The 16,348-nt window shown below is 38.8% G+C and overlaps 2 protein-coding genes across 2 annotated transcripts; both read left to right on the top strand.

Moving 5' to 3' along the window:
* On the top strand, positions 1,148-5,070 carry LOC109223280. The gene is made up of 2 exons (XM_019387529.1): positions 1,148-1,690; positions 3,543-5,070. Exons 1-2 carry the CDS (start codon positions 1,334-1,336, stop codon positions 3,630-3,632), a joined length of 447 nt encoding a protein of 148 aa, XP_019243074.1. The 5' UTR covers positions 1,148-1,333; the 3' UTR covers positions 3,633-5,070.
* On the top strand, positions 8,362-9,013 carry LOC109224522 (protein STIG1). The gene has a single exon (XM_019389093.1). It carries the CDS (start codon positions 8,389-8,391, stop codon positions 8,824-8,826), a length of 438 nt encoding a protein of 145 aa, XP_019244638.1. The 5' UTR covers positions 8,362-8,388; the 3' UTR covers positions 8,827-9,013.

Below are 16,348 nucleotides of genomic sequence, written 5' to 3'. Positions count from 1 at the left end.
TAACTCAGATTTTGAGGGGACTAATTGTTGAAAGAGGAAAAGATCGCAGCCGCAGTACTTAGAGCGAGCAACACCGATCTTTTCTTCTCTTTTCTTTCTTTAATTTTATAGTTTATTAGTTCTAAGGTTATGGGAACTACATGAACGTTGTAGTTTAAAGCTTGGATTGTTCATGTTATTTTATCATATTGGTTTATTTATTCAATCTTGTGCTTAATTATTTGATTACCAATTGCATACTATCTACAAATCTAGGATTGAACTCATGAGAGGGAATTCTAGACTGCAATAGAATTGAGTAGGGCAAGATCTTGAAACTAAGCATCGGGAATGGATTTGCAGTTAGGATAGACTTATACCTAATCGTCTTGCTTGGTTACTGTCCATGAATTATTAATGCATTCTTGTTAATCCTAGTTTCATAGAAATATAGGCGTTAGGTTAGCTTGAACAGACGAGTAGTACTTCGAGAGAATTGTACGAGTAATATTAACCCTGTCAACCAATAAATCAGATAAATTAATTAGATAATTTAAGTGAAAGACTAAACTAGATTATTACCTGATCTTTAGCTCTGTAATATTTTCTCTCATTGAATTCAATCTCTAAGCTACCCGATTTGTTTTCTTTAATTTCTTAGTTTACTATTGTAGATTAGTTTTGTAACTAATTATACTTTAGAAAATCGCTTGAATAGATTAATTGTTTGAATTTAATTTAGTTGATAGTTAATCACAAGTCTTCGTGAAAACATACTCTAAGTTTGTTATTGTTGTTGTTGCTTATAATTGCAACTATCTATCCCACCTTTTAAGTAAGATAAATAATCTTATGATGGTGGCATAAATTCTTTTTTCTTTTGGGTTCACGGATATAGTTTTCTTTTCCAAGGTCACACTTCTCTTTTTACATTTAGTTTAACTTCAAAGGACACACATGGTTGGAAATATTATCCATTTGTCGCAACTTATTGACCAGTCAACTTATATCTGGTTAAGCAAAACAAATACACCAATGTTTAATAACTTCACTAGTAGTTTAAAAAATGTTAAAGTATAGGTTTTACTTATCCCAACGGCTACTTCCCACCTTCTTACATTATTATTCAAATCCATTATTCTCTTTCTCCACCGCCCATTAATTCCAACGGTCCATTCTTCCCACATATTAAGCCTTTCAGACAACCTCGTCTTCCACAATTCACATCACTTTCGTACTGAAAACAAATCTCCAAATAATCTCTCTCTTTCATTTTCTTGATTCTTGGTTTTCTTCAATTGTTGTCTATTTTCCTATCAGTTTTATTTGCCTCTTTTTTCTATAAGCATAAAAAATGGAAACAAAGGAAAATGCTGCTGCTGCTACAGCTACAGTTCAGCATGTAACAAAAGCATCATCAGATCAGCTTTTAAGGAAGTTTGCTGAGATGGGTTCTGAATCAGAAGATAAAGCTTTAGCTAAGAAGGAACTCAGGTTAGCTAAACGCAGGAAAAGAATACAACCCATTGCCAATGGGAGCAGCACTACTACTACTACTGCTGCTGCTGCTGTTTTGGGTGAGAGGAAGTCCCTTCTACCTCCTGCTGGTTCTCAACGATCCGTGGCGTTGATTCGGCGTTTAGGTATTGGAAAAGCTAAGATTAGAGCTAAGGATTTCAAGAACAGATCCTTTTTGGGTACTATTGAGAAGGTTAGATTACATTCTAATACTTTTGTTGTCCTAGTTTATATATTGGAAAATGTACTAGTAGTATTAATTCTTTTATGCTATCAATGTAGAAAGAATATTTACATTATTCAGGTCACTTAAAAATAATTTTAGGTAATTTAAAGGTGAGATTATTAATTTGATAAATAAATCTGGTCACCTGTTACAAAAAGTTAACAAATGTAGTTTATATAAGTTAAATTTAATAATTTAATGATACACTTATTGTCTTTTTTGGTACCCCTTTTGTCTTTTATTTAGCTAGAGGACTTTGAAGTTCTTAGATTCTTCACTAAATTTATGGTATTTTGGTGAGGATTGTCTTGCCCTGTCTTGATTCTAGGGGTAGATGGGAGAAGATTGACTACTAGGGCAAACTAAAATTTGGTTGCTTTATTTATGTGATAAGAATTGGAAATTGATAATTTAAGTAGAGATATACATGGTTAGGGAAACAAAAAGGCGAATCCAAAATTTCAATTTTATGAGTGCAGAGTTCGGAATTCTGCCACAACTTATTTGATTTACTAGATCCGAAATCAAGTTCTTTTAATACGTATACATGGTCCGAGTCAAAGTTACTAGATTTGGATGAACTAATTGATAACTAACACTCTACATCCACCACTTGCTGTGGAATTGTTGAATTAGAAGGAGAATTGGCAATTATTAGCATTGCATTTAAATATGATATATTAACTACGTCGAAAAGAAAGTAATTTAGATTTGTTGTATAGAGAGGGAGACATTCGAAATAGATGTGAAAGCTATTAGCTACTCATGAACTCAACCTTATCTGCATCAGCATAAAAGGTGTAGGTTTGTCAATCCAATAGAAGATTATTCAGCACATTCAGTATATGGCCTGTGCTCCTGCATTACATTCAACTCGTGATCCATCTGAACCCAACACTTTCGATGTGGAGTATAAATTATATGTAAAAAATATATTAATATGGCAATAAATAAGTAGATATGAACCCATGATTTGATAAATATAAAGGGTTCAATACTAAGAACCTTAATAGTTGAGTCCACATATATTAAATCCTAAATTTGCCTCTGATTGGCTCGGTGTAGTACATTATCATGGAAAGAATGATACCGTATCACAAAAATGTCCTGTTTTGCCCAGATGATGTAGGTGTAGAGACTGCAGAAAGAAAGAAAATAAGGCTTATAAGATTAAAGCTATACTCATTGTCATTTTGCTAATCAATGACACCAAAGGCCTTGAAACCATACGTCAAATGTGCATTATCATTCTGTAGAATATACTGAAGAATACCGATACCTTGAGAATTAAGGTAGACCAGTAGGTAGTCGTAAGTGTTTCTTCTACATACCAGTAGTATTAGTCTTAGTCTGGTGCAATACTATTGTTAGATTTATAGTTTTACGTGTTGTCCCCTTTGCTTCGTTTTCTTGTTATCTTCTTGTTGTTGTTGTTGTTGTTAATGCTTGTGCTAATGCTTTATTTTCATCTTGCCTTGAGCCGAAGGTCTATCGGAAACAGCTCTACCTTCTAGGCAGGGGTAAGGTCTACGTACACACTACCCTCCCCACACCCCACATGTGGGATTATACTGGGATTGTTGTCGTTGTTGTTGTAATACCGATAAGTCTCATTCTTCCAAGGTTTCGAATCACTTGTATTCGGCAGAGTTTACATGAGACAATTGTCAGTACGTGCCTACAGAGCTTAATAATCTTCTTGTGCATAAGAGAATCCTTATTTCATCAGTTAGTTTTACCTATTCACATCTGCAATTGTAAAGTTAAACTGATGGATTTGTTCTAAATCGCCATTTTGTTTCTCTTTTTATATGCACAGACATGGCGCAGAACTGTTGAAGGAGCTTCCAAAGTCTTCATTGAGAAACATTACAACCGGCACAAGCGTCTAATAAGTGATACGTATTAGGTAATGTTGTCATGCACTTCATATGGAAGTTCATTCTTACTTGTTAGAACAAGGCAAAGATTTTGCTTTGGCTTCTCTAACTAGCATTGATTCATTATATTCTTTCATCCATGGTAAGACATAGTAACTACATTCTTTATGTCATTAACATATCTCTCTAACGGTTTTTTCTTACTGTGTCAAGCTGCTGCTTTTGATATGTAATCTTGTGTTATTTTATTCTCTTACTTCCATGTTGCTGTAATTTGATAAGAGAAAAAGAAAGAAAGAGATGTTATGACATTGAATATATCAATTTTGGTGAAATTTCATCCTCGAGTAGAATGTATCTGACTTTCTTGAGTACAAGTTATTTTAGCATATAACAATTCTTGAGACTTTCTTGGTGAAGGTTCATTCTTGAGTATATAACAATTCTTGAGACTTTCTTGGTGAAGGTTCATTCTTGAGTATATAACAATTCTGAACTTAGAGGCCTTTAATTCCCTTGCCCCAAGTTGTACATGTTTGCAGATGCTAAGAAGGAAAAGGAAAACACTGAATATGATTGTGAGTTATGGTAATAATATATGTGCGGGTGAGATCTGTGTGGAGAAATAAGTACAGAGAAGCTAACAGCAACAGCAACGAATAAGTCGAGAAGATTTATGATCCTCATATTTAGGGGATAACATTTGGATTCACCTAAAGCAGCTAGAGGGCTTATATAACAATCTGTGTTAGTGGATCTAGCTAGTACAGATAGTCCAGAAGCTGTCCGAGGACTGAAGAGTATTATCGCTTGATTTTCACCACACATATATAATGCGCATTGGACCTACATCATCATGTTAACTGTAATGCCAAGGTGGTTGAAACGGAATCCTATCACTTGAACCACAATTGTTCGAAACAAGAATCACAATGCTGCCCGTCAGTTTTCATGATGGTTAATTGAATCCTTGTCTGTTGAGTAGCTCAACCATGTGAATACTGAATAGGCGTCAAGATGATAGGAAGGAGTCTTCTAGCAGTGAAAACATACTTTGAAAGCTTATCGAGGACCAAAATGGTGAAGGATTCAACCTATTCATGTTGTTCTGAGTACTCGAACATAGGAAGGACTGAAGCTACAAAAATATTTTGCTGTACATCTTATTGGTGACTTTCGTATTGGTAATCTTTTTGCTTTAGATCAGTGATTCAATATTCAAGGGATACTTCTCATAATTCCAAGCGATTGCAGCACCAAGAAAAAGAAACTCATTCCGTCTCCTGATATCAGTTCAGACGATGCAACAACTCGCCATTTTAGTTCTATTTGGATTTTCTTCTTTGTAACTGACTGATTCATTCAATATAATTGGAGCATAGCTGTTCATATAGGGAGCATGATGCAAATATGCAAGCGCTATCTTTGTCACAATCAAGTTCAACTAAAATATCTCGTTTGTCATTTTCTTCTTTTCGCTTACTAATTCTGGTTTGAGCTTTTCAACTAACAATCAAAAGTCTACCGCTAGGTGCAAAATTGAGTTAGTGTCACTATGGCCTTCTTTAGTTATTCTTTTTCTGGGATTAGATCAACTAATGTAATACAGCCTTCTGTTTCCTTTTCGTGGTTTATCCGTTACTGTATTTTTTTCCGACTATTTGCTTTTCCTGAGCCGAGAGTCTATTGGAAACATCCTCTCTACCTTCACTAGGTAGGGGTAAGACTGCGTACATACCCCACCTGTGAGATTACACCGGGTATTTTGTTGTTGTTGTTGTAGATCAGCTAATATAGGCCTCAAGGAAACAACATCTCCCTTCTTTTAAAAACTTACTTTTTGGTACGGAAAACAACAATATTTCCCCTACCAGTTTAAGTTTTTTTCAATTCCAGTTTATTTCCAAAGCTCCCTTAAGTAATTGGTATGAATGTCCATCAACATGGTCAAGATCTTCTTGAAACAAACCTCAACAAATCAACCAATGGTGTTCTTATTATTTGCCGAGTCAAACAGTTTCACCTTTGGCTATTATTTTCAACATTTTTAAAGTATAATTTTCTCTATGAAATTGTGTGATTAACACTATTTTTAACTCAAATTAATGATTTTGTTTGTAACATGCAGTAAGATCTCCTAAACAATAAAAAGACAATCAGAATTGTGCATAATCTCTGTTTTCAGTGTTAATTATCCTTATTTTGTACATTCTTGTTAGCAAAGCTCCTAAGTAACTCCAACAAATAGTTTTGGGCTGGAATTGTAAATCCAAGATCTGTGACTAGGGGTGTTCATGGTTCAGTTTGGGTCGGTTTTTCCCTAAAAAGAAACCAAACCAAGTAAGTCGGGTTTTCAAATATTAGAACCAAACCAAACCAATTAAGTCGGTTTTTTATCGATTCGGTTTTTGTCGGTTTTTTTCCGGTTTTTCGGTTTTTTTCTTAAATATGAGACATACACTACCAAACGCATATTCCGGCGACTATATTTTCATCGTAACACTATCAAATCAATTGCTTTTTGAGAAATCTATCATTTACCAAGATATATTGATGATAATTGAATCAAATAGTGATGAATAATTTAAATACTCAATTAAAAATCAATTATTTTTAACATGAAATAAATTATTTTACTTAGAAAAAGAAAACTACCAAGCAAACTAGAATGTAAAGGCAAAGAATTAGATGATTATAATAGCAANCAAACATGCACACGAGTCTTAAAAAATCACACGAACTTGCTCATGCGATCAAATCGCCATAATAACACCTAGAACTATGAATTCAACACCAAAACGCATGAAATTTTCAAGATAGTTCAAACTTCCTATTTTCTCAACTAATGGTCCGAATCACGTCAAATTACTTTCATTTTTCACCAAATTTCACAGATAAGGTTTAAATATTATAACGGACCTATACCGAAATTCGGAACCAAAATACGAGTCCGATACCGACAATATCAAACATTCTTAAATTTCTAAAAACCATCATATTTTTCAGTTAATTATTTTCTTCAAAAATTTATTTCTCGGGTTAGGGACCTCGGAATCCAATTTCGGGCATACGCCCAAGTCCCATATTTTACTACGGTCCCTTCGGGACCGTCGGAACACGGGTCCGTGTCCGTATACCCAAAACGTTGACCGATGTCAACTAAAATCATCTTTTTAAGCCAAAAATTATCTTTTCTTAAATTTTTCACATAAAAAATTTCCAGATACGCGCCTGGACAGCACACGTAAATCGACGAGAATAAATGGAGGTTTTTAAGGCCTTGAAATGCGGAATCAGATTCTAAAACAAAAGATGACCCTTTGGGTTATCACAAGAACAGCCTCGTTTAATTTGCTCTGATATCTTTTGGTTGTTACAATGAAGTGTTGTTATAAAGAACATATATTACAACGTAATATGAAATATTGATTAAAAAAAATTACCCATTATAGTGAAGTATTATAATAGAAAATGACTATTATAAAGAGGTCTGATTATATAAATATAGGTAAAGATCGCATAAAGAAAAGATCTCTACATTTTTTGAATAGAGAATGCTTCTAAATAAGTCTCAAAGTCAATGTATGATCAGCATATAACGTTCTTATCAAGATCTTGTTAGGACTAATTAATTAATAATGAGAGCTTCCATTATTTCGTTGATGCATTCTTTTTAAAAAGACGTTAACGTAGGCAATGGCCCAAGTACGTAACAAACTAAATTAGAAAAAAATAAAAGGGGAAAAAAGACATAAGGTCGTGATATACATATATAGTGACGGATCAAACTAGGGGTGTTCATGGTTCGGTTTGGGTCGGTTTTTCCCTAAAAAGAAACCAAACCAAGTAAGTCGGGTTTTCAAATATTAGAACCAAACCAAACCAATTAAGTTGGTTTTTTTATTGATTCGGTTTTTGTCGGGTTTTTTCGGTTTTTCGGTTTTTTTCTTAAATATGAGACATACACTACCAAACGCATATTCCGGCGACTACATTTTCATCGTAACACTATCAAATCAATTGCTCTTTGAGAAATCTATTATTTACCAAGATATATTGATGATAATTGAATCAAATAGTGATGAATAATTTAAGTACTCAATTAAAAATCAATTATTTTTAACATGAAATAAATTATTTTACTTAGAAAAAGAAAACTACCAAGCAAACTAGAATGTAAAGGCAAAGAATTAGATGATTATAATAGCAAAAAACTAGACTAAAAATATAAATGACCAATATGTACTACTTTTAGAAACTTTATATAAAAATATACGTATATATAGGTGTAATAATAAATTTAAATAGCTACTTTTATAATCGGTTTGGTTCGGGTTTTTTTCGGTTATTTTTTATTAAAACCAAAACCAAATCAATTTTGATCGGTTTTTAAAATTCAAAACCAACACCAAACCAAACCTAAAAAGTATCGGTTTTTTTGGTCGGTTTGGTTCGGTTTTCGGATTTTTATGAACACCCCTATGACTGTGACTAACAAGTTCAAACTCTAAGCTGCATAGGTTTTGACATTTTATCAAAGCTCCATTTATGTTCCTCACCAACTTACAGGCAACTATAATAGACAGTTGGTAAATACAACTTTGACTTATTGCAGATCACCCCCCAAATTCTTGGGGTTCTAGTTATGATCGAAAAAACAAGTCATGTTGTTTCAGATTCTTGTGCATGGACTCTAGATTTTGGCATTTGACATTATGTTCTGGTAACATCTTGTATAGCTATAAAACCTTGTAGAACCTCAGCATAAACCTCCAGTGTCAAATTATGGCTTTTATTAACATTCTCATTGTCATCCTCGCTCTTTCTAGCACACCAATTACCATAATGTCTGTACCTGAGACAAACTATAGAAATGCAACTACAAACTCTTACACCGATGTTGCTCTTTCTGTGCGAAAAGTTGCATTTCCTCCTCCCAGAAAGCTAGGAGAAAACTCGACAAATTCTACCGACTACAACTTGATCTGCAAAACTTGCAAGAGATTATCGGAACGCAATACATGTTGTTTCAACTATAGTTGTGTCGATTTATCGACCAACAGGTTCAACTGTGGCTCCTGTGGTCTTGTCTGTAACCTCGGAACGAGATGCTGTGGCGGGATCTGTGTGGACATTCAGAAAGACAATGGCAATTGTGGCAAGTGTTCTAATGTTTGCTCTCCTGGACAGAAGTGTTCATTTGGGTTTTGCGACTATGCCTAAGTATATTTTCCCTATGTCTTAGTAATAACCAGAGTCTTGTGTAAGCCTGTCAAATAACTAACTCCCCTGTCCCCAGGGTGAAATGTTACTCTAATAATGTTTGAGATTTGCATTCTGTGTTGTTTGTAGTAAGTTATGGCTAGTAATCTATTTGAGGTGACTTGGAATATATAATTTTGTGTGTGTACTGTCTTGTTTTTGGACATGGTAAATTTTCTCATTATCTGCTTCAAAGATTGAAAACAATGAAGGAGCAAAAGATTTAAGGGAAATGAAGGAAATTGCATATTTGGTTAATAAAAATTTCGACCATGAGTAAATAGTAATAATATAATAATCATTAGTTAGAAACTCTAAATCAAATTCAATTCACAGTAACATTTGACGTACACTCTTCAACATGAAAAGATTTATGAAAAATGAATTTTAAACGAACCGTTTTCTTGTTTTCTTTCCATGCCAGAGATCAAATTTTAACATCGACTCAGATAAAGGAATAAAAACCAAATAATATGAAAGAAACACAAAAAAGAAGCACATTTTCCGCAATCAAGTGATCTCTCTGTATACGGCTAAAATCGGGCCCACCTGATTTTACTGATTTGCCGGGGTGAAGGATCGAAGACTGCGCACCGAGGCACGAAGACTGGGTACCGAGTTCGGAATTCGAGATGCCTGTTGAGATCGAAGCCAGTAGTGATCGAGGCCAAATGGGACAGACAGCGGGCAAGATCGATGACTGCATAATAACGGAAAGGCGAGATATCCGCGACTGGTCGAAGATCATGGTGATAATCTCGGAACAGACCAAATCAAGGGCGGTTGGTTAGGCTAATCATGGGATTTACTTCCGTAATTAGAATTGTACCATAGATAGGATTTCTCTACTATATAAAGAGGGTTCAAATCATATTGTAGGGACCTTACATAGTTACATTCACGCATATCAAAGCAATATAATACTTTCTGTCTAACTTATATTCTTGTTCATGGGGTACGTCATCGGGGGTGTGGACCCTCTTCACAGACGGCGCTTCGAACGTGAAGGGGTTCGGGCTAGGCATCGTTTTGAAGCCACCCACAGGTAATACAATTAGACAGTCTATCAAAATTTCGAAATTAACTAACAATGAGGTCGAGTATGAGACCATGATTGCAGGTCTTGAGCTAGCTAAAAGCTTGGGAGCGGAGGTCACCGAGGCCAAGTGCGACTCCTAACTGGTGGTAAATCAAGTCAATAATACTTTCGAGGTTCGAGAAGATGACGAACAAAATAACACGTATCTCGAGAACAAAATAGCGAAGCCGATGCCCTTGCAAATTTGGGGTTGTCGATCGAAGATGACGAACTTAGCTCGGGGACTGTCGTACAACTTTCGAGGTCAGTAAGCGAAGAAGGACACGCCGAAATAAACTCCACAAGTCTAACCTGGGATTGGAGGAATAAGTACATCGAATACCTAAAGAACGGGAAGCTTCCATCAGATTCTAAAGAATCGAGGACTCTACACCCGAAAGCCGCACGGTTCACATTGGGTGAGGATGGAACACTATATAGGAGAACGTTCGATGGACCGTTAGCGAAATGTTTGGGACCGGGAGACATCGACTACGTTCTACGGGAAATTCACGAGGGCACTTCCGGAAATCATTCCGGTGCCGAGTCATTGGTTCACAAAGTCATCAGAGCAGGATACTATTAGGTCGATATGGAAAAGGACACTAAAGAATTTGTTTGAAAGTGCGACAAATGTCAAAGGTATGCGCCGATGATCCACCAACCCGGAGAGCAACTCCACTCAGTCCTATCCCCATGGCCGTTCATGAAATGGGGGATAGATATCGTCGACCCTTTACCTTCGGCCCCAGGTAAGGCTAAATTCATTTTGTTTTTGACGGACTATTTCTCTAAGTGGGTTGAAGCACAGGCCTTCGAGAAAGTCAGAGAAAAAGAAGTCATAGACTTCATCTGGGACCACATTATATGCTGATTCGGAATGCCTGCCGAGATCGTATTGGAAAGCAATTCGTCGGCAGCAAAGTGACAAAGTTTTTCGAAGACCACAAAATAAAAAGGGTCCTATCAACGCCGTGTCATCCTAGTGGGAACGGACAGGCCGAATCTACAAACAAGATCGTCATCCAAAATCTGAAGAAATGATTGAACGAAGCTAAAGGAAAATGGAGAGAAATATTACCCGAGGTCCTTTGGGCGTATCGAACAACGTCAAAATCCAGTACGGGGGCAACACTGTTCTCTTTAGTCTACGGTGCCGAAGCTCTGATCCCGATGAAAGTCGGGGAACCTAGCTTCAGGCTTGTATGCAACGGAAGAGTCAAATCACGAGGCTTTGATTATGAGCCTCGAATTGCTAGATGACAGACGAGAAGCCGCCCTTGTTCGAATGGCCGCACAGAAACAGTGGATCGAGAGGTATTACAACGAAGAGCCAATCTTCGACACTTCAAAACCGGGGACTTAGTTCTGAGAAAGGTCACCCTCAATACTCGAGATCCAAACGAAGGAAAACTTGGCCCAAACTGGGAGGGACCGTATCAGGTCCTCGATATCGTCGGAAAAGGATCCTACAAACTTGGCACGATGGACGTCGAGCGATTACCAAACAATTGGAATGTGTCACTCCTCAAACGATATTACTGCTGAGGTACAACCTTCCCCATTTTCATTTACATGTTATACTAACCAATTGCTAGTGTTCAATCGAAGACGTCATAGGATTCTTCGTCACAAAGTCCTTAGGTCTGAAAGCATGCGTTGCACTCTTTTTTCCTTAGACCGATCCCAAGTGGGTTTTTTTCCGGCAAAGTTTTTAATGAGGCAATCATTGTTCGTGCTAACATAGAGCAATTCAACAGTACCCCGTACTCGGGGACTGCCGTCCGAAAAATCGATGTTATCGAACCACTAAAATCTCGAGATCATAAGACTTTAAAAAGGCAACCCTCGTTTTTATAGGCCACGGCCACCCCACTCGGGGACTGACAATTCAAACAAGTTTGAAGTGTAATTGGGAAACAAGCCCAAGAGGCAAAACCCCAAGTTAAAGTCTATGGCCAAACTAACACGGTTCGGAGACGTCCGAATTCAGTAATGAAACAGGCCTTCTAAAACCTACACAAAACCGGTTAAAAGGGCTATCCTCGGCAAAATTATTAAGGGTTTCGATAACATCAACCCTCGAAAACCCTAAGGGGTATCGGATTGTTTGAATTCTCGAACAACCTTATTTCGTGCTAAGGCATAATAAATTTTTATATGGTTAACATTTTTGAGCCGAAGAGGGAAAAAAGCCATTCTTTCAAGGCCATACCGGCCTAATTCAAAAGGCCTAAGGGCCATGCTATTTTTGAGTTCGAGGGATCATCATCAGTTAATTAGAACCTAAAGGTTGTCCTACTTCGAGTTCGAGGAAGTACTCACTCGACATTAGTTTGGCTTCTGTCCAGATCGCCTGAACCTCTAACCTATGAATGCAATTTTATGAGGCATAAATAAAATAAAGTAAAGACAGAACGGTAAGGGAAAGAAAAGACCTTTTATGTATCAAAAAGTTATTTACAAGGACAACATGTCCCGATCGAAATTTACAAAAAGATCCTAAACGTTTAATCTTCTCCAAGAGCAGCATCTTCGTCCCCAGAGCCTTCTCCACTCCCGGAATCATCATCATCAGAAGAGAGCAATGCTTTGGATTGAGCCTCAAGCTCTTTCGCATTCTTGATCTCGATAGCAAGGTCAAAGCCGCGAGCGTGAATCTCCTCAAGAGTCTCTCTTCAAGACTCGCATTTGACATGCTCGGCAACCCTGTATGCTCGATTCTGAGCAGCATCGGCAACTTTTTTTGCTCGAGCTTGAGTGGCTTCAGCGTCGGATCGCTAGAAAGCCACGATCGCCTCAGCGTCGACCTTAGCCGTCCCGGCCTCAGATTTTGCCGTTGCAAGCTCCGTGTCCAACCGAGCCTGTAGCTCCTCAATCTTCTTGGCTTGTCAAGTTCTTCTCTTTCATACCTTGAAGTTGGCTTAAGGTTGAGGATAACTGAGCTCGAGCAGCCTCTTTCTCTGAGGCAAGGCGATCCATCTTTGCTTCCACACTGAAGTCTCTGCCTTTACCTCATCTACCTCTCCTCGAAGTTGCACGGTCGTTTCATGCAGCCGCTGGACCTGTGAGATGGAATCATTAGCCATCACTCCCAAACCGAGGCCATAAGTGTCTAAGACTTTATTTACCTGCTCGGTCAGTTTGCTTTGTTCTTTCTGGGCCACGACCAGCTCAGCTCGGAGGCCTTTGATTTCTTTTTCTTTTTGCTCATCGAGAAGCCTGAGAGCATTTTTCTCCTCGGTAAGCCCTTGAATTTCAGCCTCATATCGGCTCAACTCTCTCCGAGACTTGAAGAAAGCCTAATGATGAAGTACCGAGGCCTACACAAATAGAAGGGAAAGAATTAGGCAAGGAGAGAAAAACACAAGTATGAAGGCCGGTATTAACAAAGAAAGTTAGGGCTTACCCAATTCAAAGCTTGCTGGGCCTCAGTGAAGAGATAAGGTGCTCCCACCTCGTCCATCAGAGCTTGTTCTTCCTCGGTGACCAGATCATGAAGGTAATTGGCCACCCCTATGGGGGCAGCAAAAACTCGTGCATCCTCCAGGATCGTAATAATGATAGTCCGTTTGCACTCGGGATCAATGCTGGGGGCCGGGAATTGGCTGGTCAATCTTAAACTCGAGGAAGATTTGCCCAAGCTCCTCCTCGGTACTTCCAAGTCATTCAATCCAGCGACATCGTCAGCAAAACAACCTTGGAAAAGGTCCTCCCATCCGAGGGCGCCTTCTACCTGAAGGGCCTTCATGGCCTGAGCCTCCCGAACTTCCCTTGCCGAGAATGAAGGAAGCAACGGGGAGTCTCCGATTTCTATTGCCACAAGTGAGTCATTTGGGGCGTTCTCTTCATTTCGAAGGGCCTTGGAGCTGGCCCCTTCGGACATACCTGCCGACTGCTCATCTCCGGGAGATATCTTCAGTCTCCAACAACTCGGGGACTTTGCCCAAGTCATCTTCCAAGACCCTCTCGGTTCGAGGCGGAATCTCTTCAACCCTCATCGACTCAGAAGCCTTTAGGGTCTCAGTGTTCCTCTTCAATTCTTCTTCTTCCTCCCTTAGCTGCTGAACTACCTCCGCAGGCAGGGCGACAATGTCTTTCTTTAGCTTACGAGCCGGATTTTTCTTAGGATTTAGATCCTCGGAGGTTGAGATCCTTTTCCTCTTCTTATCCTTCACCGCTTTCAAGACCAGGGGTGAAGTCTCCTCTTCACCATACGGAGGCCTCATCGGCACATCCTTCTCGAGACCTGCAAAAGAAAGACAAGTATGAGGGGAAATTCAGACAACGATCAAGGTTATCGAGAATATGCAAAAACTTACCATGGCTTCAGGCCTCCTATCGACCCTTCGACAAATCGTGCCATACGCGCTCAGCATGTGTAGACGTCGACACCAAGCTCCTGACCCAGTTCTCTAGATGGGGAATCGCACCCGGCATCCAAGCAACGATAGTACCAAGTAAAACGCCGATAAGAAAGGATGAAAAAAGAGAAGATGATAAATAGAAGTTAAAAGATGGAATTATACTCACGTTTCATATTCCATTTCTCTGGAAATGGCATGCTCTTGGCTGGGATCAGGTTCGAGGTCTTCACTCGGACAAATCGGCCCATCCAACCCCGGTCCCTGTCCTCATCCGTGCTCAAGAAAACCTCCTTCGAAGATCGACGTTGAAGCTTTATTAGACCACCTTGATAAAGTCGGGGGCTATACAGACGAATAAGATGGTCGATGGTGAAGGGAAGCCCCTTGACTTTGCTCACAAAAAATTGAAGCAATGTCACTATCCTCCAAAAAGAAGGATGAATATGGCCGAGGGTGACCTCGTACTTCTTGCAGAAGTCCACAACAATTAGATCTAGAGGACCGAATGTGAAAGGGTAGGTGTAAACACTCAAATACCCCTCCACATGCGTAGTGATCGACTCTCCGGACGAGGGCACCACCACGCGCTTATCTACCCAGTTACAGTCCTTTTTAACTTGCTTTAAAAGGCCATTGGTGATTGTGCATATGTACCTCGACATGGGCTAACACCGGCCCAGAACCGAGTAGGTCTTTTCAACTTTGAAATCGAAGTCAAGGACACACAGCGGAGGAAAGAATTCTTCAAGGAGTGGCTCCGCCACTGGTTGTTCGCCGGCCAGCTTAGACTAGGAAGCTTTTTCTTTCTATGGAACTGTTTTGGATGTTTTCGCCATTTCGGGTTTGAGTTTAAAGAAAGAACAAGAGAATAAGACTTGTTGTTTTGAGAGAAGGTGGATAACAAAACCTGGAGATTATGCAAAAAGCTTTGAAGATTAGAGCAGAGATAAGAGTAAAGTTTGGGCAAAGAGAAGGAAAGCACATTTATAGGATGAAGATGACGGTTCAGAACCGATAATGGCCGACAACAACTGACAGACATTTAATGCCTCGATATACGAACCGACGAGACATTTTGGTCACCTCTGCCGCTTACGTCACGATGCTTACGTCATGGTAAATCGAGGGAAAGTTCGAAGCCTCCATTCGTTTCTTGTCATTATACTCCAAAAAATGAGGGGACTATCTGTATACGGCTAAAATCGGGCCCACCCGATTTTACTAATTTACCGGGACCAGGGTGAAGGATCGAAGACTAGGCACTGAGGCACGAAGACTGGGTACCGAGTTCGGGATTCGAGATGTCTATTGAGATCAAGGCCGAATGGGAAAGACAACGAACAAGATCGATGACCGCATAATAACGGAAATACGAGATATTCGTGACTGGTCGAAGATCATGGCGGTAATCTCGAAACAGATCATATCAAGGGTGGTTGTTTAGGCTAATCATGGGATTTACTTCCGTAATTTAAATTGTACCATAGATAGGATTCCTCTACTATATAAAGAGGGTTCTAATCATTTAGTAATCACCTTACATCCACACATATCAAAGCAATACAATACTTTCTGTCTAGCTTATATTCTTGTTCATCGGTTTGCTTATTTCTTAACTATTCGGGTACCGATCAGTTCAAGGGCACTCAAGCTCGAGGGCCAAATTACATTTTAACACTGGTTTGCTTTATCTAATTGTTAATTTCTATTATTGATCTTCACATTAATCAATTGGTATTAGGTGAAATCACGTGTCCGATATGCGGAGTAGATATCCCAACCTTTTCACCAGCTCATGTACTTTTCTATGTCCGTTCGAGGACGAACGATTGTTTTAGAAGTGGAGAATGTGATGACCCAAAAGGTTATTTTATGTTTAAGAGCTCGATTCTGTGTTCCGAGGCCTTCAAAACCTCATTTTATTCCTTCTCGATTTGCATGCACAGTCCGGACGCGAATCCGGAAAGCTTTTTTGTGGAAAATTGATAAAAACAATTTTTTTTACGTTTAAAAGTTAATTTAGTTGACTTCAGTCAAT

Source organism: Nicotiana attenuata, chromosome 3 (genome assembly GCF_001879085.1).
Source record: "Nicotiana attenuata strain UT chromosome 3, NIATTr2, whole genome shotgun sequence".
Lineage (NCBI taxonomy): Eukaryota > Viridiplantae > Streptophyta > Magnoliopsida > Solanales > Solanaceae > Nicotiana > Nicotiana attenuata.
The sequence above is the reverse complement of the archived record's forward strand: the minus strand, read 5'-3'. Positions and strand labels throughout refer to the sequence as shown.